Source organism: Neoarius graeffei, chromosome 13 (assembly GCF_027579695.1).
Source record: "Neoarius graeffei isolate fNeoGra1 chromosome 13, fNeoGra1.pri, whole genome shotgun sequence".
Lineage (NCBI taxonomy): Eukaryota > Metazoa > Chordata > Actinopteri > Siluriformes > Ariidae > Neoarius > Neoarius graeffei.
The window spans coordinates 19,568,437-19,595,878 of record NC_083581.1 but is presented as its reverse complement, the minus strand read 5'-3'; the positions used below and the strand labels follow the sequence as shown (position 1 = coordinate 19,595,878).

Sequence of the window (27,442 nt, the reverse complement as noted above, 5' to 3'; positions counted from 1 at the left end):
ACTTTCTGCCTGTTTTTTTCTCTGAGCGGTTGTTGTTGTTGTTGTTTTTTCACTAGACGGTTGTTTTTACTACTGTACCTGTCTTTGGAGATGATATACCTATAGCCTACTTGACCTCTGATTTGATGAACTAAAATTCGACAAAAATGAAGAATGACACTCCTCGATGATGATTACAGCTTTAATAGCAAAGATGAAAGAGCCATGGGGCGATAATAAGCCCTACCGGTAAAAATATTCTAAAAGCAAACTGTTTAATGCATCAGTAATAGGCTACTAATATTAGTTATAATAATAATATAGGCTATTAGTAATAACGATAGTGATAGTATTAAAGATAGTAGTAGATATTTAAAATAATCAGACTAGGCTACTTACAGGGCAAAGGGTGCATTATCACTGCTCAGCTGTTAGTTTATTAAATAAACAATGCAGTCGCGCAGTAACCACACGCCGCTTATCAGATAGAATCACAGATTCTATGGATAGAATAACCCTTCAAAAAAGTGCGACTTATAGTCCGGTGCGATGTATATATGTTTTTTTCGTCTTCATAATGCATTTTTTGGCTGATGCGACTTAAACTCTGGAGCGACGTATAGTCCGAAAAATATGGTAATTGGTAAATTCCTCGGTAAAATAAGTATTTGGTCACCTACAAACAAGCAAGATTTCTGGCTCTCACAGACCTGTAACAACTTCTTTAAGAGGCTCCTCTGTCCTCCACTCGTTACCTGTATTAATGGCACCTGTTTGAACTCGTTATCAGTATAAAAGACACCTGTCCACAACCTCAAACAGTCACACTCCAAACTCCACTATGGCCAAGACCAAAGAGCTGTCAAAGGACACTGGAAACAAAATTGTAGACCTGCACCAGGCTGGGAAGACTGAATCTGCAATAGGTAAGCAGTTTGGTGTGAAGAAGTCAACTGTGGGAGCAATTATTAGAAAATGGAAGACATACAAGACCAATGATAATCTCCCTCGATCTGGAGCTCCATGCAAGATCTCACCCCATGGGGTCAAAATGATCACAAGAACGGTGAGCAAAAATCCCAGAACCACACGGGGGGACCTAGTGAATGACCTGCAGAGAGCTGGGACCAAAGTAACAAAGGCTACCATCAGTAACACACTACGCTGCCAGGGACTCAAATCCTGCAGTGCCAGATGTGTCCCCCTGCTTAAGCCAGTATGTGTCCAGGCCCGTCTGAAGTTTGCTAGAGAGCATTTGGATGATCCAGAAGAGGATTGGGAGAATGTCATATGGTCAGATGAAACCAAAATAGAACTTTTTGGTAAAAACTCAACTTGTCGTGTTTGGAGGAGAACGAATTCTGAGTTACATCCAAAGAGCACCATAGCTACTGTGAAGCATGGGGGTGGAAACATCATGCTTTGGGGCTGTTTTTCTGCAAAGGGATCAGGACGACTGATCCGTGTAAAGGAAAGAATGAATGGGGCCACGTATTGTGAGATTTTGAGTGAAAACCTCCTTCCATCAGCAAGGGGATTGAAAATGAAACGTGGCTGGGTCTTTCAGCATGACAAAATCATTCCTGGGCAACGAAGGAGTGGCTTCGTAAGAAGCATTTCAAGGTCCTGGAGTGGCCTAGCCAGTCTCCAGATCTTAACCCCATAGAAAATCTTTGGAGGGAGTTGAAAGTCTATGTTGCCCAGCGACAGCCCCAAAACATCACTGCTCTAGAGGAGATCTGCATGGAGGAATGGGCCAAAATACCAGCAACAGTGTGTGAAAACCTTGTGAAGACTTACAGAAAACATTTGACCTCTGTCATTGCCAACAAAGGGTATATAACAAAGTATTGAGATGAACTTTTGTTATTGACCAAATACTTATTTTCCACCATAATTTGCAAATAAATTCTTTAAAAATCAAACAATGTGATTTTCTGGATTTTTTTTTTTTTTCTCTCATAGTTGAGGTATACCTATGATGAAAATTACAGGCGCCTCTCATCTTTTTAAGTGGGAGAACTTGCACAATTGGTGACTGACTAAATACTTTTTTGCCCCACTGTACATATATATATATATATATATATATATATATATATATATATATATATATATATAAATAAAAATATGGTTTTACTTTTATGATTGGTCTAAGTCTCTCATCAAGTCCTTGAAAAATGAACATTTGTTCCTTAAAAAAGATAATTTTAACTAAGTGATGTCTGTATGAACCCTGTGATTTTTCGTACAGTTTAGATAAAAGGTTAGAGAAGGTGAGCCATTAAATGCAGAAATTTCTAGTATCTTTTGCTTAAAATAAATCCCTCATGAAATTCCTTACTTGTGATTTTAAATTGCTTCTTGGTTTAGGAACAGGGAATAATGATTAGATGAGCTATTTAATGACTTTCTCTTTGAGTGATAAGAATTGTTTTACATATTGTTGAAAAAGTTGACAAAAATGGCAAATGATATACAAGTTTATATATTCAAGTTTTGTTGATTATGTGTGAATTAACATGAATAATGGACTATTAAAGTATTTGTGGGTGTTTTTTAATAAATTTTATTTTTTGTGCAGGTATGTAACCATTTTGGTCCATTTTTGGACCATTTTGGTAATTGTGAAGCTTGTGTACTTGACAGCCAAAATGAGTGAATACTCAAGTCCTTAAAGCTTTGCTTATTTATTTTCACTTGACATTTTTTATTTAGAATGTATGTGCATGGTGTGTATTTAGGGTGTAAATCTCCACCTTCCTTCACTCTGAACAGGATAAAAACCGTGCCAAGTCAGTTTATTTGTATAGCGCTTTTAACAACAGACATTGTCATAAAGCAGCTTTACATAAAAATAAAGACTTTAAACGTGAGCTAATTTTATCCCGAATACATTTATTTATTCCTAATGATCAAGCCTGAACGAGGAATTCCTAATGATCAACTGTGGCGAGAAAAAACGCCCTCAGACGACATGAAGAAAACTTGAGAGGAACCAGACTCAAGAGGGAACCCATCCTCATCTGGGTGACAACAAATAGCATGATATATAGAAGCAAGTTCTTTATAATCATGCTATTTGTCCTATATAGTCAGAGTACAATTTTGAAACCAGGAAATTCATTATAGTTTTAACATGAAGTCCATTTTGTTGAAGTTATCAGCTGTTCATTGATGGAGACTTAGTGCAAAACTGTTCATGACAGCTGCAGTCCTAAAGTTATCATGGTGATTGTAGTCCTCAGCTATTGTAGCAAAGCTGTAAATGTCCAGAGCCATCTTCCAAGTGTGTCTTTCGACTGTCCACATGGGGCCATCCTCCACAGGAGCGATGTGATGAAAACCCTAGCCAGAAGTCGGGTATCAGGATGGATAAGGCAGGTCAAAAGAGCAGGAGAGGGTGGCATCACTGGGATCTCAGGATTGACATGTAGCTCAACAGATGGAGACAGAGAAAACGCATTGTTCAGGATGCCTGTTGTCACCAAATGGTTAAGAACAGTATACAGTGTGCACTGAGTGCAAGTGGAGACTTTGGCAAGACTAACTATGACAGCATAACAGAAAGAGAGAGCCAGAAGGTAACTCGGGCATGAGGGAGCCCTGGGGCATAAAGCAGACACACCACCATTAACAAACTTGGGCGACAGCATCCCAGTTTACCAAAACATTCTATGCCTGAGGACACTCCAGATCTACTCCTTTACTTAATAAAAAGCTATAATAAAGCTATTACCAAAAGGCTTGATGAAACAAATGTTTTCAATCTAGACTTAAACACTGAGATTGTGTCTGAGTCCTGAACACTACTTGCAAGGCTGTTCCATAATTATGGGGCTCTTCATCATGATACCTTCACTATTTGTGATGCTAATAGATAGCCTGCACCTAGGGCTGTGCGATATATCGAATATACTCGATATATCGCTGAAAATTCTGTGTGCGATACATAAAATTATTATATCGTAACTATCGAGTATTTTATGGTCATCTTCCGACTTGCGTTCGTTTCGTGTTTGTTGTGTTTAAAACCTTTCCCGGTGGTTTTCTCCCTGTCCCTCAGGCAGTAACGTGAGAGGCTGCCTAAGGGTAAAGAAAACAATAACGTCACACACTCGCCAACCAATCCCAGGTGACATCTCGGTGCTGAAAGGAACTTCCGGGAAGATTTTCTAGTTTCGGTTGTGTTGCCAGATTGGGCGGTTTTAAGTGCGTTTTGGCCGGTTTTGAACATATTTTGGGCTGGAAAACGTCAGCAGTATCTGGCAACACTGCTGGCGGGAAGATTTTCTAGTTTCGGTTTACAGCGCTGACTCAGTTCGTGCAATCGCCAGTGTTGCATAGGCTACCGTGTAAGCTCTGGCAATTTCAGCGACAAATTAAAAATGGAAGCGGACGAATTGGTTCCTAAAAGAACTAGTGAGGGGTCAGTCATCTGGCATTTTTTTGGATATTGCGAGGAGGACGTGGAACAGCAAATGCCAGTTTGTAAAGTGTGCAAAAAAAAACTGTCATCATGAAAGGCAGCAGCCGGAATTATACACATCTGAGAGGCAGAGACAGAAAACATTCAGTTCAAAAGTGTGCAAAGAGAAAACTTATGTTTTGCAGATCTCTCTCTTCTCTCCCTCAATCTCTCTCTCTATTGTAAATGTTCCAGTGGTTCTCAGTAGTCAGGTTAATAGCTTGGAGATCTATTTTTTTAAATAATTTAATGAATGAGCACTTTTCTTATTTAGGCTAAATGTCTTTCTCAGTGTTGAGCTTGCACTTTATTGATTTGAGCTCTGAGCAGCTCTGTATTGTATTGCCCCTTTGTTGCAATTTTCAAGATTGTTTTTGCAGTTTGTGCCACATCTTTGTTGAATAAAAATAGTCTGATTTCAATTCAACTGTGATTAATCACTAACATGAAAATTTAAAATGTGTTGTTGAAAACCACCTGTAAAGTTAACCAAGAATGTTATTTAATCTGCAGGGATTGTAGTGAAAACAATAAAGAGTAAAAGTTAGATTTCATGGGGTCCTTTAGAGGAGATTTAAATATATCGAGAGATATATATCGTGAAATGGAGAAAATGTATCGGGATATTCATTTTTTCCCATATCGCACGGCCCTACCTGCACCTTTTGATCCAAGTAGGTGTGACGGGTCAGAAAAGACCAGAAGCTCACTTGGGTGCTGTGGTGCAAGACTATTCAGTGCTTTACAGGTCAATAATAGTATTTTATAATCAATGCCAAATTTTTTGAAAAATTTGACTACACACTGATGCGTATTGAGGAAAAGGAGGACAATGAAAGCAGGCTTTGACAGAGTGTGATGTAGTCGTTCTCTTTTGTTTTCTTTCTTTTCACCAGAGCTTCTCTTGCCAACAGCTTAATAGCATCAGTAAACACGCAGACACATGTTTGTGTTGTGGTGGCACAAATATGAGTGTACTCATGTGCACACTTCACCTTTACCTGCTGTGCTCTATCCAATTCCCCGCTTTAAATCAGGCTTTGATGGATCAAAATTTGATTGCAACCTAAAACATTATGCGTTTCCCCTTGGAATGTTCTAGGCATACCATACATCCCTATTTGATCAGGGGAGGCCTGTGGCACTACACTTGTGGACTCTAGGGGTCCCATCTGTATGAAGGAAAGGAAATATGAAGGAAATAGAGGGAAGTGGGGGGGGGGAAGGGGTGGAGAGGGAGAGACTGGGAGGAAGCATGGTCCAGAGATCCAGTTTCAGGATAAATGCTCCCTGTTTCTGAGGGGAAGGGATGGGAGAAGTGCAATGAACAGGGACACAGAAAAAAGGTGGGGCTGTTTGCCCCGGCCAGTTGGACCATCTCCTCCACCATTGCTTGCACTGGACAAACTCTCATCCCTTCAGGCAGTTGAGTGATGAACATCACTACAAAAAGGTCCACAACCACCCTGATATTACACACTCTTTGGATCCATATGCTCGTTCAGACTAGCGATTGTTGATTAGCATCTGTTGGGCTGTGAGCTGGCCTTGTTCTGACAACAGGTCCGAAAGACATTTGCTTTTTACATAACAAAACTGCACTTGACCACACCCTGCCTCCACAAGTAGGAAATAAAAATGAGTGTTTTGTTTAAATGTGAGGTGATGGTACATAGCATGTGCAATCTTTGAAAGCCATTGTTGAATATTTTGTCAGCTAATCATAGTTAGCTAGCTTGTGGTATAGCTTGGGCTTAGAATAAGGGGTTACAAAGATATTTGCCTCTCAACTGTGCTGTATCTGTAGACTGTCCGCCCCTACTCCAGTAATGGCTCCATTTCTGGAAGAGTTCATGTTTGTTGGACAAGAAATTGATGTTTGGTACTGTACATCAGTTATGCAAGTTGCACTGAAATTTTGAAAAAGTTGCAAAATAAAACATGTAATTGATACATGTTCTACATGCATCAATTCTATGCATGTAGCAATTCTACATGTAATTGATAATTTGCTGTCACTTGCAAATACTTGAGTAACCAAATATTCATGTCAATCACTATCTTTGGGGTTTTATTTTACACAGTCCCTCATAATTTAGTGTTTCTCTTTGTTCCCTCAACCCTACATTTGCAGGTTATTGGGAAGGGCAGTGAGCATTCAGATGATACATCAGTGGATGAGAAGTATTTGATTGCCACTTCAGAACAGCCCATAGCAGCCTTCTTGAGAGATGAGTGGCTTAAGCCGGAGGACCTGCCCATCCGTTATGCTGGCATTTCTACCTGCTTCAGACAGGAAGTGGGTTCCCATGGCCGAGATACACGTGGTATCTTTAGGGTTCACCAGTTTGAAAAGGTTAGTTTTGGGGCAGTTTTCATAGTATAGACCCCTTGCGCGTGACATCACATGATTTCTCCTGGGGGACGAGACACTGTCTTTCCTGCAAGCAAGGCTATCTGTGTTAAATATGGTTCATTTTTGTGCGGTTTTTGATTGTTCCAAGCATTCAAATAGAGCAAAAGATAAAAAAGGTATTACCATCTCCCTGGAACCTTGTCTTGAACTTCTGACTGTAGCTTAGGAGCTTGACTTGAGCATTTCTTTAGAAAGGAAATATCTCTGATCTGGGAGTAGGAGGGTTTTTTTCCCCTTCTTTTTTTTCTTTTTCCCCACAGCAGTAGGAAAAACCCAGTACACCTTTTTATCTGTAATTGTCAGTGAATCCTTTTGTTTCACTCAGCTTCCTTGTTTCTAAGGCCTGCCATAAACTCGCAGTGTGCGGCCCGATCTTGCCATTTTTTTTTCGCCGACAATCCATGGAGTTAAAGGTTTTTTGGTCATTCTTTGCGAGTGGTTAACCTGGAATAGAATATAGGTTGGTATTCAGTCACGTGACTTTTGCTTGCACGTTTACTTCCGGTAAGTGAAGTGCTGGTCAGGCAAACCAGTTTGGCTGCTGGCATGCAAAGAGCTATTGAAACTGTCTCCGACTATTTTCGCAGTTAAGAGGCCAATGCACGGTCAAGATACTTTCAGAAAGTTTCTCTTTGCAATGGGATGGAGCCTTACACACTAGTAAAGGATTTTTCCAATCTGAAAACTTATCCATTCGTTGAGTTCCCTGACATCTCAAAGTACCTGGTGCTGCAGACATCATTCTACATGAACAACCAGATGAAAACCTGGAAGAGCATGGAGGCTGACAACTTTTTATATGTGGCTGGATTAAAGATCTGGTGATCAAGATAAATCCTGTCCCATTTTTTTGCCCGCGTACAGTGGTGCTTAAAAGTTTGTGAACCCTTTAGAATTTTCTATATTTCTGCATAAATATGACCTAAAGTATCATTAGATTTTCACACAAGTCCCAAAAGTAGATAAAGAGAACCCAGTTAAACAAATGAGACAAAAAATATTATACTTGGTCATTTATTTATTGAGGAAAATGATCCAATATTACATATCTGTGAGTGTCAAAAGTATGTGAACCTTTGCTTTCAGTATCTGGTGTGACCCCCTTGTGCAGCAATAACTGCAACAAAACATTTCTGCTAACTGTTGATCAGTCCTGCACACCGGCTTGGAGGTATTTTAGCCCATTGTTCCGTACAGAACAGCTTCAACTCTAGGATGTTGGTGAGTTTCCTCACATGAACTGCTCACTTCAGGTCCTTCCACAACATTTCGATTGGATTAAGGTCAGGACTTTGACTTGGCCATTCCAAAACATTAACTTTATTCTTCTTTAACCATTCTTTGGTTGAACGACTTGTGTGCTTAGGGTCGTTGTCTTGCTGCATGACCCACCTTCTCTTGAGATTCAGTTCATGGACAGATGGCCTGACATTTTCCTTTAGAATTCGCTGGCATAATTCAGAATTCATTGTTCCATCAATGATAGCAAGCCGTTCTGGCCCAGATGCAGCGAAACAGGCCCAAACCATGATACTACCACCACCATGTTTCACAGATGGGATAAGGTTCTTATGCTGGAATGCAGTGTTTTCCTTTCTCCAAACATAACGCTTCTCATTTAAACCAAAAAGTTCTATTTTGGTCTCATCCGTCCACAAAACATTTTTCCAATAGCCTTCTGGCTTGTCCACATGATCTTTAGCAAACTGCAGACGAGCAGCAATGTTCTTTTTGGGGAGCAGTGGCTTTCTCCTTGCAACCCTGCCATGCACACCATTCTTGTTCAGTGTTCTCCTGATGGTGGATTCATGAACATTAACATTAGCCAATGTGAGAGAGGCCTTCAGTTGCTTAGAAGTTACTCTGGGATCCTTTGTGACCTTGTCGACTATTACACGCCTTGCTCTTGGAGTGATCTTTGTTGGTCGACCACTCCTGGGGAGGGTAACAATGGTCTTGAATTTCCTCCATTTGTTCACAATCTGTCTAACTGTAGATTGGTGGAGTCCAAACTCTTTAGAGATGGTTTTATCACCTTTTCCAGCCTGATGAGCATCAAAAACGCTTTTCTGAGGTCCTCAGAAATCTCCTTTGTTCGTGCCATGATACACTTCCACAAACATGTGTTGTGAAGATCAGACTTTGATAGATCCCTGTTCTTTAAATAAAACAGGGTGCCCACTCACACCTGATTGTCATCCCATTGATTGAAAACACCTGACTCTAATTTCACCTTCAAATTAACTGCTAATGCTAGAGGTTCACATACTTTTGCCACTCACAGATATGTAATATTGGGTCATTTGCCTCAATAAATAAATGATCAAGTATAATATTTTTGTCTCATTTCTTTAACTGGGCTCTCTTTATCTACTTTTAGGACTTGTGTGAAAATCTGATGATGTTTTGGGTCATAATTATGCAGAAATATAGAAAATTCTAAAGGGTTCACAAACTTTCAAGCACCACTGTATGTAAGCATTTTTGGGGTTTTTGTACACGTCTTTGCAGTGGTTGCGAGGACGCTACAAGAATTTGTATCAAGTGTAAACAAACTACAGCTGCTCAATTCTAAATCCTCCCTGCTCTTCTCTTCTACCAAGGAAGAGAAGGATGAGGTGGTTTTTTTTGTTTGTTTTTTAATTAAAATTGAGAAAATGCAATGAGAGTGTACATTCTAACATCTGTGTAGGTAATGCTAGGCCACAGATCTACATAGTCACTCCAATTGTTTCGAGGAATTTTGTACGGATCATAACCACTAATAAACTCTAATTTCTGCATGTATCTATCCTTTAATTCTTTCTTACTACCAGATTACTTGGATAATCCAAGTCAAGCTTTTTTAAGCTATAGTTTTCTTCAAACTACAGCCATCTGACATCTTCAATATCACTTGTCTTCAGTATGTAAACAATGTTCGCTTGTCCCCCAAGACAAAGGTAGCATTGGTTGTTAACGTAAGTGTGACATCAGTGCAAGGGGTCTATACTTGACTTATTGACTGGAATAAATTTACACAGTTTGGTGGTTGAATTGTCACTTTTAAAAAATGTCTTTGTAAATTCCAACACAGATTGAACAGTTTGTGTATGCCTCTCCTCATAACAACAAGTCATGGGAGATGTTTGATGAGATGATCAAGACTGCAGAAGATTTCTACCAGTCACTTGGAATACCCTACCGCATTGTTAACATTGTCTCTGGTCAGTCTTTTTTTTTTTTCCTCTCTAAATCTTTTTTTTTTAGGGAACTACCTTTTTGATTATGGTTTAAAAAAAAGTTAACAAATAGGACTTTTTTTTCTTCAACTTTTATGAACATTTGTGAAGGCTGTAGTCAGGATTAAACAGAAAACAGCTACTTTTTTCTCTCTTTTCTTTAGCTTTCAGGAGTCTGTAGTCTGTAAAGAACGAGCTCAGATTTCTTGTTAAATCTACACTGCAACCCTGCTGTAACAAACTCTTTTACTACAAACTTTCACTTATAACGGACCAAGTTCATGTCACCCACCTTTAACCCTTTGGGGTCTGACGGTATTTTCTGGCACTATGATTTTGGCATACTTTGATTTTTGTTGCCAATTTCAACAAGTCTAAGCAGTATTTTCAAAGTCAAATGACTTTTTGTCTTCCGTACAAGTTCAGCTACAATAATATCAATGTAGTATGTATGTCATGATTGTACTTTAAAACAAAAAACAGATAAACGATGTAAAAAGCAGTTTTAGAACTGTGTTGGAATGTGTGAAAAAACATTACCTTACCCATTTTACCAAACCATTTTGATCACTTGAGGTGATTCTTTTCAGTCTTAGGGATGTATCAAGCACAACTTAAATCTGCTCTATTGATTTGGACAATTAACTGGCCATCAAAAAATTCCTGTTGTTTTGGGATAAAGGTTTGGGAGTGGGAGGACTATTCAATAAGAAGAGTAAAAAATTCCATTCAAAGAGAAGAGTGAATACTGCCAACTCAATCCCATCAGGTCAAGTGATCAAAATGGATAGTCACAATGGGTAAAGTAATCTCATCTCATTATCTCTAGCCGCATTATCCTGTTCTACAGGGTCGCAGGCAAGCTGGAGCCTATCCCAGCTGACTAAGGGCGAAAGGCGGGGTACACCCTGGACAAGTCGCCAGGTCATCACACGGCTGACACATAGACACAAACAACCATTCACACTCACATTCACACCTACGGTCAATTTAGAGTCACCAGTTAACCTAACCTGCATGTCTTTGGACTGTGGGGGAAACCGGAGCACCCGGAGGAAACCCACGCGGACACGGGGAGAACATGCAAACTCCGCACAGAAAGGCCCTCGCCGGCCACGGGGCTTGAACCCGGACCTTCTTGCTGTGAGGCGACAGCGCTAACCACTACACCACCGTGCCGCCCGGGTAAAGTAATGCGTTTTTGGTTTTTTTCCCCCCACACATTTCAACACTGTTCTGAAGCTGCTTTTTTACAACAGCTTCATTTATCTTGTATTTGACTCTATTCAGTGTGTCTTGAAATTAACTCTTGTACTATTTTACTCAGTTCAGAGCCACAACCAACTCTGTTACACAATTATTCTGTACTTTTGTTCCCATTCCAACTTCAAATTTTACTCTCTAAACTCAAAATAGAGCCAAATTAACTATTTATGAGGAAAATACTTTGGAAAAATTGCTCAGTCATTTTTTCTGTCTATGCACTACAGTGCATGCGCATCAACTGAGATGCTCATAATAAATAGGACAAATATATACAATTACGGGCGGCACGGTGGTGTAGTGGTTAGCTCTGTCGCCTCACAGCAAGAAGGTCCTGGGTTCGAGCCCCGGGGCCGGCGAGGGCCTTTCTGTGTGGAGTTTGCATGTTCTCCCCGTGTCCGCGTGGGTTTCCTCCGGGTGCTCCGGTTTCCCCCACAGTCCAAAGACATGCAGGTTAGGTTAACTGGTGACTCTAAATTGACCGTAGGTGTGAATGTGAGTGTGAATGGTTGTCTGTGTCTATGTGTCAGCCCTGTGATGACCTGGCGACTTGTCCAGGGTGTACCCCGCCTTTCGCCCATAGTCAGCTGGGATAGGCTCCAGCTTGCCTGCGACCCTGTAGAAGGATAAAGCGGCAAGAGATAATGAGATGAGATGAGATATACAATTACTCGAGCTGATCTTTGGCTGGATCATGTTGAAGTAAAAAAAAAAAAGTTCTCAAGATTGAATTGGACCATGAATTGATTGTCCTGAATCATGAATTGAATTGCTGTCCTGAATCATCCGAAGTGTGTAAAATCCACTTGCCATCTCGCAACAGGTTTTACCTCCAAATAGCCTAAACTATGGCTGACAGATTTTATTCTGTCATTCCCACAGCGAAAGAGAAACCATTCAAAACCAAAAGAGTGAAAGTGATTATCATGCCGTTACCATGTGAATAGTCTTTTATGAATGTGTAAGTGGGTGCTCAGCGCTCTGACTCTGGTGTGACTTACAGTGGAGCAAAAAAGTATTTAGTCAGTCACCAATTGTGCAAGTTCTCCCACTTAAAAAGATGAGAGAGGCCTGTAATTTTCATCATAGGTATACCTCAACTATGAGAGACAGAATGAGAAAAAAAAACCCAGAAAATCACATTGTCTGATTTTTAAAGAATTTATTTGCAAATTATGGTGGAAAATAAGTATTTGGTCAATAACAAAAGTTCATCTCAATACTTTGTTATATACCCTTTGTTGGCAATGACAGAGGTCAAACGTTTTCTGTAAGTCTTCACAAGGTTTTCACACACTGTTGCTGGTATTTTGGCCCATTCCTCCATGCAGATCTCCTCTAGAGCAGTGATGTTTTGGGGCTGTTGCTGGGCAACACGGACTTTCAACTCCCTCCAAAGATTTTCTATGGGGTTAAGATCTGGAGACTGGCTAGGCCACTCCAGGACCTTGAAATGCTTCTTACGAAGCCACTCCTTTGTTGCCTGGGCGGTGTGTTTAGGATCATTGTCATGCTGAAAGACCCAGCCACGTTTCATCTTCAATGCCCTTGCTGATGGAAGGAGGTTTTCACTCAAAATCTCACGATACATGGCCCCATTCATTCTTTCTTTTACACGGATCAGTCGTCCTGGTCCCTTTGCAGAAAAACAGCCCCAAAGCATGATGTTTCCACCCCCATGCTTCACAGTAGGTATGATGTTCTTTGGATGCAACTCAGCATTCTTTCTCCTCCAAACACGACAAGTTGAGTTTTTACCAAAAAGTTCTATTTTGGTTTCATCTGACCATATGACATTCTCCCAATCCTCTTCTGGATCATCTAAATGCTCTCTAGCAAACTTCAGACGGGTCTGGACAGGTACTGGCTTAAGCAGGGGGCACTGCAGGATTTGAGTCCCTGGCGGCGTAGTGTGTTACTGATGGTAGCCTTTGTTACTTTGGTCCCAGCTCTCTGCAGGTCATTCACTAGGTCCCCCCGTGTTGTTCTGGGATTTTTGCTCACCATTCTTGCGATCATTTTGACCCCACGGGGTGAGATCTTGCGTGGAGCCCCAGATCGAGGGAGATTATCAGTGGTCTTGTATGTCTTCCATTTTCTAATAATTGCTCCCACAGTTGATTTCTTCACACCAAGCTGCTTACCTATTGCAGATTCAGTCTTCCCAGCCTGGTGCAGGTCTACAATTTTGTTTCTGGTGTCCTTTGACAGCTCTTTGGTCTTGGCCATAGTGGAGTTTGGAGTGTGACTGTTTGAGGTTGTGGACAGGTGTCTTTTATACTAATAACGAGTTCAAACAGGTGCCATTAATACAAGTAACGAGTGGAGGACAGAGGAGCCTCTTAAAGAAGAAGTTACAGGTCTGTGAGAGCCAGAAATCTTGCTTGTTTGTAGGTGACCAAATACTTATTTTACCGAGGAATTTACCAATTAATTCATTAAAAATCCTACAATGTGATTTCCTGGATTCTTTCCCCCCATTCTGTCTCTCATAGTTGAAGTGTACCTATGATGAAAATTACAGGCCTCTCTCATCTTTTTAAGTGGGAGAACTTGCACAATTGGTGGCTGACTAAATACTTTTTTGCCCCACTGTACTCAAGGTGACAAGTTTTATGTTTCATCTAATTTGGGTAATTTAAAAATTTTTGACCGTGGACACATAGGAAAGTGTAAAGTATAAAAAGTATAAAGTTTGTCAATGTTTATCATGCTTGTATGATAAAAACTCATGAAGATATTTACCCAATACATGGCCTACTTATTTTAAACCTGCCGAGCTTCGCCGGTGAAGCTTTTGGCCCCAAAGAGTTAATGACAGAATTGGAGTCTTCAAATATTTATAATATATATAATCACTGAGCCAGATACCTGTCTTCTCACCAGAGATGGGCATTAAATAATCAAGTCCACAGTCAAGTTGACGATACGTGTTAACGCCATAAAACAAAGGCTTAACGAGCCTTGCTTAGGTGTCCCGTCACTAAGAATTATCAAGAACGGCAATCATTGACTTCAAAAAATTCCTTAAAAGGACTTTATTTTACAAGCTAAAAGCATTTTTACTTGAATCTTTACTCTATAAGTACTGTTGTCATGGCTACTCGTAAACATAAAATACTCTCCGTCTGTCAGAAAATGCAGGTGATGCACGGTTGTGATCACTGGAAAAGTTTTTAAATAAAACACACTGGCAAACAGCTCCAAATCAGTGATCAAAAATCAGAGTAAAGAAACAGGCAATAGTCAAGTGAGGCATAGACAGGATATCAAAGGTGAAGAAAAAGGGCAAAATACAAAACAGAGTTGGAAACCAGGATATCAACACACCGCTACAAAAAGCTTGGTAACGTGAGACACTAGGAACAGCAAAAATCAGAGTAAAGATTTCACAAAGTAAAGACTTCACAAAGTCTGCGTAGTAAGAGTCCTGATAAATGCCCTGTGATTGCGCACTAAGCCAGAACGCATACATGGTAATTAGTCCTAATGGAGCTGCATGCGTGTACATGAGTAGCAGTTCGAGGCGACACTGTTGAAGACCAGCTTCACATCCTGGACCATCTAAAGCGTGGTGAGAAAATAATTGGTCTAAAGAATATGGTTTCCCGAAAATTTTAAATTAAACTTTTAAAGAAAAAGCACTCAGAGACTTCATCCATAACTGCAGTCAACATGATGGGCCAAAAAGAAAGATGATGTGGCAAGCAAACGAGGGCGAGTGTGACCTTATTTCCTTTACTTTATAAATATGTAAGTGAATTAATTGTAAATATAAATTAAACGAAGTTGGTCTCGTAAGAGTGAGTGAGTGGTGTCTCAAGTGGGTCCATTTCAGTATTATGAACTTTTTGGTATAACAAATGATTTGGACGTCCCCCAAGGAGTTCGTTATATCGGGGTTGCAGTGTATTTGTACAGTCAAAAACACCATTTAAACAGGAATCAAAATGAATGAATGAAGAAATTTATTTGTGATGTATCATAGATGAAAACAACACTGTTGTGGTCAGAAGTTTACATGAATGAATATCCTAGCAATATTGGGCTTTCAGTGATTCTTTAACTTTTTTTTTTCTGTGGCAGAATGATTGCACAGCATCTTTTAATAAGAAAAAAATAATTTGGTGCACAAGTTTCATCTCATTATCTCTAGCCGCTTTATCCTGTTCTACAGGGTCGCAGGCAAGCTGGAGCCTATCCCAGCTGACTACGGGCGAAATGCGGGGTACACCCTGGACAAGTCGCCAGGTCATCACAGGGCTGACACATAGACACAGACAACCATTCACATTCACACCTACGGTCAATTTAGAGTCACCAGTTAACCTAACCTGCATGTCTTTGGACTGTGGGGGAAACCAGAGCACCCGGAGGAAATCCACGCGGACACGGGGAGAACATGCAAACTCCGCACAGAAAGGCCCTCGCCGGCCACGGGGCTCGAACCCGGACCTTCTTGCTGTGAGGCAACAGCGCTAACCACTACACCACCGGGTGCACAAGTTTTTTTAAATTAATTTTGGGTTTTCTGAAATCAAGACAGGATCACAATTCTACATATCGAGTCAAAATTTACATCCAGCACATCTAATATTTGGTTAAATGTTCCTTAGTAAGTTTCATCTTGACTAGACACTTTTTGTAGTCATCAACAAGCTTCTGCAGAATTCTGGTTGGATATTTGTCCACTTTTCTTGGCAGAATTGGTAGAGTTCAATTAAATTTGCATTTGCTGTCACAAACATGACTTTTAAAGTATAGTCAGTATATTTTTGTAAGGCTTGAGGTCAGGATGTGTTTTAAGCTTAATGTTAGCCTGCTTTATCCACAACCAGCTTTGATGTGTTTGGTTTCATTGTCCTGTTTGAACACAGTTTCTGATGGTTTGTGGTTATGCTGAAGAGTTCTGAGGTTTTTCATTATTCCATCTACTTGGTGTGCAATGCACTAACTAGCACTGGCAGAAAAACAGAGCATGATGCTACCACCACTCTGTGCACAAACAACTCTATCTTTGTCTCGTCTGACCGTAAAACTTTCCTCCAGAAGGCTCTCTCTTTCTCCATCTTGTCAGTTGCAAAGTTTACTCAAGTTTGAAGATGTTGATTTGAAGCAGGGACTTCTTTCTTAGATGGCAACCTTTCAGTCCATGGTGATGTAAAACTTGCTTGACTGTAGACGGTGTTCCAGCAGCTTCCAGTTTATTGGAGGTCTGTGTCTTGGTGGTTCCTGGCCATCTGAACCTATTTCCTCTCAGCTGAGGGTTTGGGTCTTCCAGCATAATGGAATCTGCAGTTGTTTAGCTCCAAGATACAGTTGTGCTCAAAATAATAGCAGTGTCTTTAAAAAGGCGAGTAAATGTCAAAATTCTTCAAATAAATTGTACTTTAATGAACACAAATGCATTGGGCATACTGCACATTCTATTTCAAAGCAAGAAAATTGGAAAAAGTAATTACATTTCATAATATTTCACAGAAAGTCAAGAAATGTAATGTTAAAAAAAATAGCAGTGTTGACATCTTTCTTTGGCAACTCAAAAATGTACCATACAAACCAAGAAATTCTTGAAAATTCAACTTTGCTGAGTATCCTAAACTAATATTTTGTTGCATAACCATGGTTTCTGATAACTGCTTCGCATCTGTGGTGCATGGAGTCGACCAACTTCTGGCAACAGTCAACAGGTATTGCAGCCCAGGTCAATTGTACTACGTTCCACAATTCCTCTGCATTTCTTGCTTTTGCCTCATGAACAGCATTTTTTATGTCAGCCCACAAGTTTTCTATGGGATTGAGGTCCGGGGATTGTGCTGGCCACTCCATTAGTTGGATGCTGTTTGTCTGGAACCATGATTTTGCTCGCTTGCTGGTGTGTTTGGGGTCATTGTCTTGTTGAAACACCTACTTCAAAGGCATTTCCTCTTCAGCATATGGCAACATGACTTCTTCCAGTATCCTGATGTACTCAAACTGATCCATGATCCCTGGTATGCGGTAAATAGGACCAACACCGTAGTATGAAAAACATCCCCATATCATGATGCTTGCACCACCATGCTTAACAGTCTTCACTGTGTACTGTGGCTTGAATTCTGTGTTTGGAGGACATCTGACAAACTGTCTGTGACCCTTAGACCCAAAAAGAACAATCTTACTTTCATCTGTCCACAAAATATTACGCCATTTCTTTTCAGGCCAGTCAATGTGTTCTTTGGCAAATTGTAGCCGCTTCAGCACGTCTTTTCTTTAACAATGGGACTTTGCGGGGGCTTCTTGCTGGTAGATTGGCTTCACATAGACGTCGTCTGATTGTACCAGTACTCACAGGCAAGTTTAGATCTTCTTTGATCCTCCTTGAGCTGATCATTGGCTGAGCCTTTGCCAGTTTGGTTATTCTCCGATCCATTCAAGAAGTTGTTTTTCTTTTTCTTCCTCGTCTTTCTGGTTTTGGCTGCCATTTTAAAGCGTTTATCATTTTAGCTGAACAGCCTATAAGTTTCTGCACTTCTTTGTAGGTTTTCCCCTCTTTATCCATTTCTTGATTAAAAGCCGCTCTTCATCAGAACAGTGTCTTGAATGACCCATTTTACTTGGTTTTTCAGGACCAATGCAGGACAGCCAGCATATGCAATGTCAGTTGCCTTGATCCTTAAATAAGGACCACCTGTTAACACCTTTCTTTTTCACAAAATCAATGCCCTCCCTAATTGAACTCACCACTGCTATTTTTTTGAACACACCCCTTTCAGCTAATCATTCAATTTCACAGAATCAGTAGCATGCACAGCAGGCCTGTTGGGTCTGTTGGTTTTCTGTACCTTTACTATACCCTCCAGAAACTTGCTTGCGGTGTAAAGGTTGAAATTTTAACAAAAACAGTGATTTATCTTGCTACTGTTGAGGGACTGCTATTATTTTGAACATAACTGTACATTCCTGAGTGTGTAAATCTATGATCGTCTTTCAGATCTGCACTGAGCTCCTTGGACTTTCCAATTGTACTGTGTGTTGGTTAGTCCAATGAGTGCCAAACCTTTTTATGTTGTGCATAGAGAAGCTACCAGCTGTAGTCAATCAGGATCACTAACAGGTAGTTAAGAGGCCTTGGTCTTGGCAAGTTAGACATTTTGGAACTTTCAGCACCACTCAATTAATAATCTAAGTGGGTGTATGTAAACGTTTGACTTGTATGTATACTCTTGACCCTGTGTGATTTTAGAAACCCCAAAATAAATTAAAACTTTTGCATCAGATTCTTTTTTTTCTATTAAATATGTATGGTGTATAATCATTCTGCCACAAAAAAGCTCAAAACTCATTGAAAGCCCAGTATTGCCATGAGGTTTGTCTGTGTATGTAAATTTCTGATCACAACTGCATTTATAGTATTACCACAAAGATGCTATAATGCCAATTTTAGCCATATTTAATATATTTATTAAATGTATGAATATGATTGAAATTGGAATTATAGCGTCATTGTGCTAATACAATTAATGTTTAGCATTATAGTATTAGCAAAGTTAAATATGGTTGAAAAAGCCATATTATATTCTGGTGGTTTTGCAAGAGAATTGAACCTCTAAGAAATGTTTTGTAGGCTCTTTGAACCATGCAGCCAGTAAGAAGCTGGACTTGGAGGCATGGTTCCCAGGCTCTCAGGCTTTTAGGGAGCTGGTGTCCTGCTCCAACTGCACAGACTATCAAGCTCGCCGCTTACGTATACGCTATGGTCAGACAAAGAAGATGATGGATAAGGTAAAGCTGTCTTCTCTAGAGAGAAAAATGCTCTTAAGAAAGGTGGTGGTACGAATAATTTCATACTCGTGGAAAATATTAATAATCCATTTATTTATTTATTTTTGCAAGGCTGAGTTTGTGCACATGCTCAATGCCACCATGTGTGCTACTACACGTGTAATATGTGCCATTCTGGAAAACTACCAGACTGCAGAGGGCATAATCATTCCAGAGCCACTCAGGGAGTTCATGCCTCCAGGTAATCATATTTATACACGTTAACATGTGTCAATATATTTTGAGTGAATTTTATGATTTTTCCTTTGGAGATTCTCAGGTTTAGTGATGAATATTACTGAAACCAAGCCTTTGGTGACCTTGTTGTAACATTAATGTTTCACAGATTTTTCCAAACATAAGGGTTTTTTTTGTCATTTAAATGCTAAATCTTTTTTAAAAATCTGAATAATAGCATAAAAATAGTGTGTTTTGGTAAGAATTATATATGCTTCTATGCTTGTATATGATTGTATATGCTCATATGTAACTTTTTTTTTATGTGGTTCTTTAATTCAGACTTAAAAGAAATAATCAAGTTTGTGAAGGCAGCTCCTATTGACCAAGAGATGTCAAAGAAGCAGAAGAAACAAGAGGGAGGAAAGAAAAAGAAGCAGCAAGCCAATACCACTGACTTGCAAAACAAAGTAGAGAACATGTCTATGAATGAATGTTAATTTCCATGCTGCAGCTGTGGCTGTTCATTATTGGTCTCTTCAAAACTTCGTTTCATCCCATTAGTCTATTTATATATATATATATATATATATATATATATATATATATATATATATATATATATATATATATAAAATACCACCCGCTTGGGTGGTAAACATGCATGTGAACTTGTCAGCATTAGTTAGTTTCATTGACCTGAAACATGGCTTCATATCACTGGTGATCTGTTCTAGCTGTCAACAATGATATGTACAGAAGTTGTTCGAAATATCCTTAAGAAGAGATTAATATTGTGGCACAAATAAAATGAATATGAAACAATGTGTCCTGCCGGTTTTATTCATTAAAGCTCATGTGGATTGTACTGTAGTGCTGCTTAGTACAAACTGTATTTTGCAATAATTAGCTATACTTTTAGTACTTTATCTGGGGCATGTTTTACTGGTCCGACTGTAGCTGAGGAATAGTGGCCTTATTGATGGCAAGCCTGGTGAAGCCTGACACCTCCATATGTATATTAAAGGTCATGTATACAGCAGTGAACACAGTGCTGTGGTTTGTATACTACACTCCCATGATGCTCATGAAATTTGTATCACTACAGACCAGGGACATGGTGCTTCACTGAAATAATTTTGTTCTGTAGACAATCCATTTGAAACACAATCATATTGTGGCAATGACAACAGAATGACAGATATGTCCAGCAAGCTCAGCATGATTTGCACATGTTGGCTTTTATTTTGAATGTGTGTAGTGCCACTGTATAAGTAACAGGGAAAAAAAAGCCAAAGAGGAACATAAAAATGATGCTTTTATCTGTGGCCAGCTTGGCTGCATATCAGTTGTTTTAGATTCCGGTCTCCTCATAAATGAACACATGCACTCAGTGCAGAGAGAAACACTATGAATGAGTTACTAACATTTATAATCGACTAAAGGGAACTAACCTGATAACCAATCATCTGTCAGATGCACGTGTGCATGCAAGAAGTTACAAATTGGGTTTTAATTCGTCACCTTTTTCAGTGAGTAACACTCATATTTCATTTTCAGTAAGTATAAAAAATAAAAGAATAATGAGCATGTGTGTCTGGGGAATGTGCCAAATTCTTGGTGATTCCTGTTTGACACTTAAATTCTGTTTATGGAAATTATTAATTTACATGTTTTTAAAGTCTTCTCTATATTCAAGACTGGGCTCTCTTGTATAAGAGAATCAAAAATAGATTTTTGAAAACAATAATTGTTGTATACTGTTGCATCAATATGGACCATATAGCATAGCCCTTGGGCGGCATGGTGGTGTAGTGGTTAGCGCTGTCGCCTCACAGCAAGAAGGTCCGGGTTCGAGCCCCATGGCCGGCGAGGGCCTTTCTGTGCAGACTTTGCATGTTGTCCACGTGGGTTTCCTCCGTGTGCTCCGTTTCCCCCACAGTCCAAAGACATGCAGGTTAGGTTAACTGGTGACTCTAAATTGACCATAGGTGTGAGTGTGAATGGTTATCTGTGTCTATGTGTCAGCCCTGTGATGACCTGGCGACTTGTCCAGGGTGTACCCCGCCTTTCGCCCGTAGTCAGCTAGGATAGGCTCCAGCTTGCCTGCGACCCTGTAGAACAGGATAAAGCAGCTAGAGATAATGACATGAGATGGTAGAACAACTTGTGTGTTCAGGGTCATTGTCTTGCTGCATGACCCACCTTCTCTTGAGATTCAGTTCATGGACAGATGTCCTGACGTTTTCCTTTAGAATTCACTGCTATAATTCAGAATTCATTGTTCCATCAATGATGGCAAGCCATCCTGGCCCAGATGCAGCAAAACAGGCCCAAACCATGATACTACCACCACCATGTTTCACAGATGGGATAAGGTTCTTATGCTGGAATGCAGTGTTTTCCTTTCTCCAAACATAACGCTTATCATTTAAACCAAAAAGGTCTATTGTGGTCTCATCCATCCATATAACATTTTTACAATAGCCTTCTGGCTTGTCCACGTGATCTTTTGCAAACTGCAGATGAGCAGCAATGTTCTTTTTGGAGAGCAGTGGCTTTCTCCTTGCAACCCTACCATGCACACCATTGTTGTTCAGTGTTTTCTTGGTGGTGGGCTCATGAACATTAACATTAGCCAATGTGAGAGAGACCTTCAGTTGCTTAGAAGTTACCCTGGAGTCCTTTGTGACCTCGCCGACTATTACACACCTTGCTCTTGGAGTGATCTTTGTTGGTCAACCACTCCTGGGGAGGGTAACAATGGTCTTGTATTTCCTCCATTTGTACACAATCTGTCTGACTGTGGATTGCTGGGGTCCAAATTCTTTAGACATGATTTTGTAACCTTTTCCAACCTGATGAGCATCAACAATGCTTTTTTCTGAGGTCCACAGAAACCTCTTTTATTCGCGCCATGTGATACACTTCCACAAATGTGTGTTGCAATGATCAGACTTTGATAGATCCCTGTTCTTTAAATAAAACAGGGTGCCCACTCACACCTGATTGTCATCCCATTGATTGAAAACACCTGACTCTAATTTCACCTTCAAATTAACTGCTAATCCTAGAGGTTCACATACTTTTGCCCCTCATAGATTCAGTGGTGCTTAAAAGTTTGTGAACCCTTTAGAATTTTCTATATTTCTGCATAATTATGATCTAAAACATCAGATTTTCACACAAGTCCTAAAAGTAGATACAGAGAACCCAGTTAAAGAAATTAGACAAAAATATTATACTTGGTCATTTATTTATTGAGGAAAATGATCCAATATTACAAATCTGTGAGTGGCAAAAGTATGTGAACCTCTAGGATTAGCAGTTAATTTGAAGGTGAAATTAGAGTCAGGTGTTTTCAATCAGGTGTGAGTGGGCACCCTGTTTTATTTAAAGAACAGGGATCTATCAAAGTCTGATCTTCACAACACATGTTTGTGGAAGTGTATCATGGCATGAACAAAAGAGGTTTCTGAGGACCTCAGAAAAACCATTGTTGATGCTCATCAGTCTGGAAAAGGTTACAAAACCATCTCTAAAGAGTTTGGACTCCACCAATCCACAGTCAGACAGATTATGGACAAAATTCAAGACCATTGTTACCCTCCCCAGGAGTGGTTGACCAACAAAGATCACTCCAAGAGCAAGGCATGTAATAGCCGGCGAGGTCACAAAAGACCCCACGGTAACTTTTAAGCAACTGAGGGCCTCTCATTGGTTAATGTTCATGAGTCCACCATCAGGAGAACACTGAACAACAATGGTGTGCATGGCAGGGCTGCAAGGAGAAAGCCACTGCTCTCCAAAAAGAACATTGCTGCTCGTCGGCAGTTTGCGAAAGATCACATGGACAAGCCAGAAGGCTATTGGAAAAATGTTTTGTGGACGGATGAGTCCAAAATAGAACTATTTGGTTTAAATGAGAAGGGTTATGTTTGGAGAAAGGAAAACACTGCACTCCAGCATAAGAACCTTATCCCATCTATGAAACATGGTGGTGGTAGTATCATGGTTTGGGCCTGTTTTGCTGCATCTGGGCCAGGACAGCTTGCCATCATTGATGGAACAATGATTTCTGAATTATACCAGCGAATTCAAAAGGAAAATGTCAGGACATCTGGCCATGAACTGAATCTCAAGAGAAGGTGGGTCATGCAGCAAGACAATGACCCTACGCACACAAGTCATTCTACCAAAGAAAGGTTAAAGAAGAATAAAGTTAATGTTTTGGAATGGCCAAGTTAAAGTCCTGACCTTAATTCAGTCGAAATGTTGTGGAAGGACCTGAAGTGAGCAGTTCATGTGAGGAAACCCACCAACATCCCAGAGTTGAAGCTGTTTTGTATGGAGGAATGGGCTAAAATTCCTCCAAGCCGGTGTGCAGGACTGATCAACAGTTACCAAAAACATTTAATTGCAATGATTGCTGCACAAGGGGGTCATATCAGATACTGAAAGCAAAGGTTCACATACTTTTGCCACTCACAGATATGTAATATTGGGTCATTTGCCTCAATAAATAAATGACCAAGTATAATATTTTTGTCTCATTTCTTTAACTGGGCTCTCTTTATCTACTTTTAGGACTTGTATGAAAATCTGATGATGTTTTGGGTCATAATTATGCAGAAATATAGAAAATTCTAAAGGGTTCACAAACTTTCAAGCACCACTGTACAGTTGGTACAGTCTTCTTTCTTCTGCTTTTGGCTGCTCTCGATTAGGGGTCGCCATGGCGGATCTTTCGTCTCCATTGCTCCCTGTCTTCCGCATCCTTCTTTACCACACCTGCCACTCTCATGTCCTCTCTCAACACATCCATGTATCTCCTCTTTGCCCTTTCTCGTTTTCGTGTGCCTGGCAGCTCCATCCTCAACATTCTCCTTCCAACATGCTCTGCATCTCTTCTCAGGATGTGCTCATACCATCTCAGTCTCATCTCGCTTAGCTTAATTCCCAAGCTCTCCCCATGTGCTGCCCCTCTGATGTGCTCATTACTTATCCTGTCCAACCTCATCACTCCCATCGCAAACCTTAATGTCCTCAACTCCGCCACCTCCAACTTTGCCCCCTGTCTCTTCGTTAAGGGTACAGTCTCCAATCCATACATCATAGCTGGTCTCACTACTGTATTATACCTTTCACTTTTGCTGGGACTTTCCTATCACAAATGACTCCCAAAATCCTTCTCCAACTGCTCTACCCTGCCTGCACTCTCTTTTTCACCTCACTAATGCAGCCCCCATTTTCCTGCACAGTTGACCCCAGGCACAGTTGGTACAGTACACAGTTAAAATGAAACAAGTCAAGTTTATTTTATATCGCTTTTAACAATAGACATTGTCGCAAAGCAGCTTTACATAATGTGGCAGCGGGGGCGTGGTCAAGCGCCGGTCTGTGACAGGAGGGCGGAGTCAGGGAAGGTAAGTGGCAGAATCACTACACCTGATGTCAATTAACCTGTGTTTGTGTGTCTTCCCAGTGACCACGCCCTACTTAAGGAGGGAGAGCGAGAGCAGAGGGAGCTCTTCCCCGAACCAGACGCCGATTCTGTGTGTGTGTCTGTGAAATTCGAAATAAGTGTTCACTGAAAAGTGTAGCAATAAAACGCTGTACCAACCTGAACTCTGTCCTGCCGTCTTCTGTGCCCCACCCTTATACGAGAACCGCTACAGTGGTGCCGAAACCCAGGATCTGGAGCGCAGAAGCCAAACAGCCCCATGGAGTCTTCCCCGTTCGCCGACCTGGTCCACGCCCTTGCCATGGCCCAGCAAAGCCAGCACCAGGCGTTAGTCTCTCTCCATAAAGAGCAGGAACAGTGGTTCGAGGCCCTGGTGTTGGCCCAGCAAGAGGATCGACAGGCGTTCCGGCACCTCCTCGCGTCGGCGGGGTCTACCAATGCTCCCACCGCGGGCCTGTCCCCCCTCACCCTAACAAAGATGGGCCCACAGGACGACCCCGAGGCATTTATCACGCTCTTTGAGCAAGTCACGGAGACCTCGGGGTGGCCGATGGATCAACGCGTGGCGCGCCTTCTCCCCCTGCTAACGGGAGAGGCGCAGCTGGCCGTGCTGCAGCTCCCCGCCGACCGCCGGCTGGCCTACGCGGACCTTCACCGGGCCGTCCTCCAGCATGTGGGGCGCACCCCCGAACAGCAGCGCCAGCGCTTCCGCGCTTTGCGCTTGGAGGAAGTCGGACGGCCGTTCGCATTTGGCCAACAACTCCGGGACGCCTGCTGGTGGTGGTTGAGGGCCGACAACCGCGACGCTGAGGAGATCGTCGACCACGTGGTACTGGAACAGTTCATCACACGCTTGCCAGCAGGAACCGCGGAGTGGGTCCAGTGCCACTGCCCAGCGTCGCTGGATCAGGCCATCAAGCTGGCGGAGGACCATTTGGCAGCTGTCCTGGCGGCAGGACAGCAGACAGCCTCTTCTCTCCTCTTCTCTCTCTCTCTCCCTCTCCTCCTGTGTCCCGTCCTCGCCCCATTCCCCCACCGCGGAGGCGTGGGCCGGCGCCACCCCAGCCGGCCCGCCGCACCCGCGGTGCCCTCCTGTTTCTCCCTTCTGTGTCTGTCTCTTCCCCCCCTCAGGTGAGTGAGCCCCAGAACACCGGTGCAGAGAGGAAGCCCGGGCCAGTTTCTGGCGCTGCGGGGAGCCGGGCCACAACATTGCACGGCAATGGAGGTGGGCGCGGTGGTTCGGATCCCCGACGCGCCAGGAGCTGCCCTCGATCGGGCCGGAGCGTATCGCATACCGGTGAGTATTCAAGGGGATACATATCAGGCGTTGGTGGATTCCGGTTGTAATCAAACCTCAATTCACCAAAGCCTGGTGCAAAACGAGGCATTGGGGGAGCACAGGGGGTGAAGGTGTTGTGTGTGCACGGGGATGTTCACAGCTACCTTTTGGTGTCAGTCCACATTTTTTTCCGAGGGGAAAAATTTATAGTAAAGGCGGCGGTTAATCCTCGCCTCACCCACTCGATAATTTTGGGGACTGATTGGCCGGGATTCGGGGAGTTGATGAGCCGTTTAGTGATGAGTGGGTCCTGCCATACGTCAGCAGGGGGAGGTCCCGGTGTCGCCTTGGCGGGAGCAGCTGTCTACGTCATCTCCGCGTCAGAGTGAGGAGCCACAGGCTCCTCCTCTCTCTCTCGGGGAATCCCTTGCGGATTTCCCGTTAGAACAGTCGCGAGACGGGACTCTGCGGCATGCGTTTGACCAAGTGAGAGTAATCGATGGTCAAACGCTCCTGCCGAACACCACCCTGTCCTTCCCCTATTTTTCTATTATGAAGGATAGATTATACCGAGTGACGCAGGACACTCAGACGAAAGAGCAAATCACGCAGCTTTTAATTCCAAAGAGCCGCCGGGAATTGGTATTCCAGGCAGCTCACTTTAATCCCATGGCTGGACACTTAGGGCAGGATAAGACACTAGCCCGAATAATGGCCCGATTCTATTGGCCAGGGATTCGCGGCGATGTTCGTAGGTGGTGTATGGCATGCTGCGAATGCCAGTTAGTAAATCCAGCGGCCATTCCAAAAGCGCCTTTGCACTCTCTACCATTAATCGAGACCCCGTTCGAAAGAATTGGGATGGATCTCGTCGGGCCATTAGATCGGTCAGCACGAAGGTACCGCTTTATATTGGACTATGCAACGCGATACCCGGAAGCAGTGCCTCTGCGCAATATCTCAGCACGCAGTATTGCGGAGGCGCTCTTCCGCATTATCTCCTGAGTTGGAATCCCAAAAGAGATTCTGACTGATCAAGGCACCACGTTTATGTCACAGACACTGCGCGAACTGTATGGGTTATTGGGAATTAAGCCGATCCGCACCAGCGTGTATCACCCACAAATGGACGGTTTAGTTGAACGGTTCAATCGCACCCTCAAGAATATAATTAAAAAATTCGTAAGTGAGGACGCACGTAATTGGGATTAGTGGCTCGAGCCCTTGTTGTTTTCAGTGCGAGAGGTCCCCCAAGCCTCCACGGGGTTCTCCCCATTTGAATTATTATATGGGCATAAGCCGTGCGGCATTCTAGATGTGCTGTGGGAAAATTGGGAGGAGGGACCTTCACAAAGTAAAAACGAAATTCAAT

General features: G+C 41.8%; 1 protein-coding gene across 1 annotated transcript in view; it reads left to right on the top strand.

The window, feature by feature from the left end:
- LOC132896470 (serine--tRNA ligase, cytoplasmic) overlaps positions 1 to 20,152 on the top strand; it is a 77,132-nt gene extending 56,980 nt beyond the window's left edge. Inside the window, exons 7-11 of the mRNA XM_060937315.1 lie at positions 6,582 to 6,803; positions 9,940 to 10,069; positions 18,954 to 19,111; positions 19,223 to 19,352; positions 19,670 to 20,152. Of these exons, the coding sequence (XP_060793298.1) occupies positions 6,582 to 6,803; positions 9,940 to 10,069; positions 18,954 to 19,111; positions 19,223 to 19,352; positions 19,670 to 19,827 (798 nt within the window). The 3' untranslated portion in view covers positions 19,828 to 20,152. The remainder of the gene's footprint in view (positions 1 to 6,581; positions 6,804 to 9,939; positions 10,070 to 18,953; positions 19,112 to 19,222; positions 19,353 to 19,669) is intronic.
- The last annotated feature ends 7,290 nt before the right edge of the window (positions 20,153 to 27,442 follow it).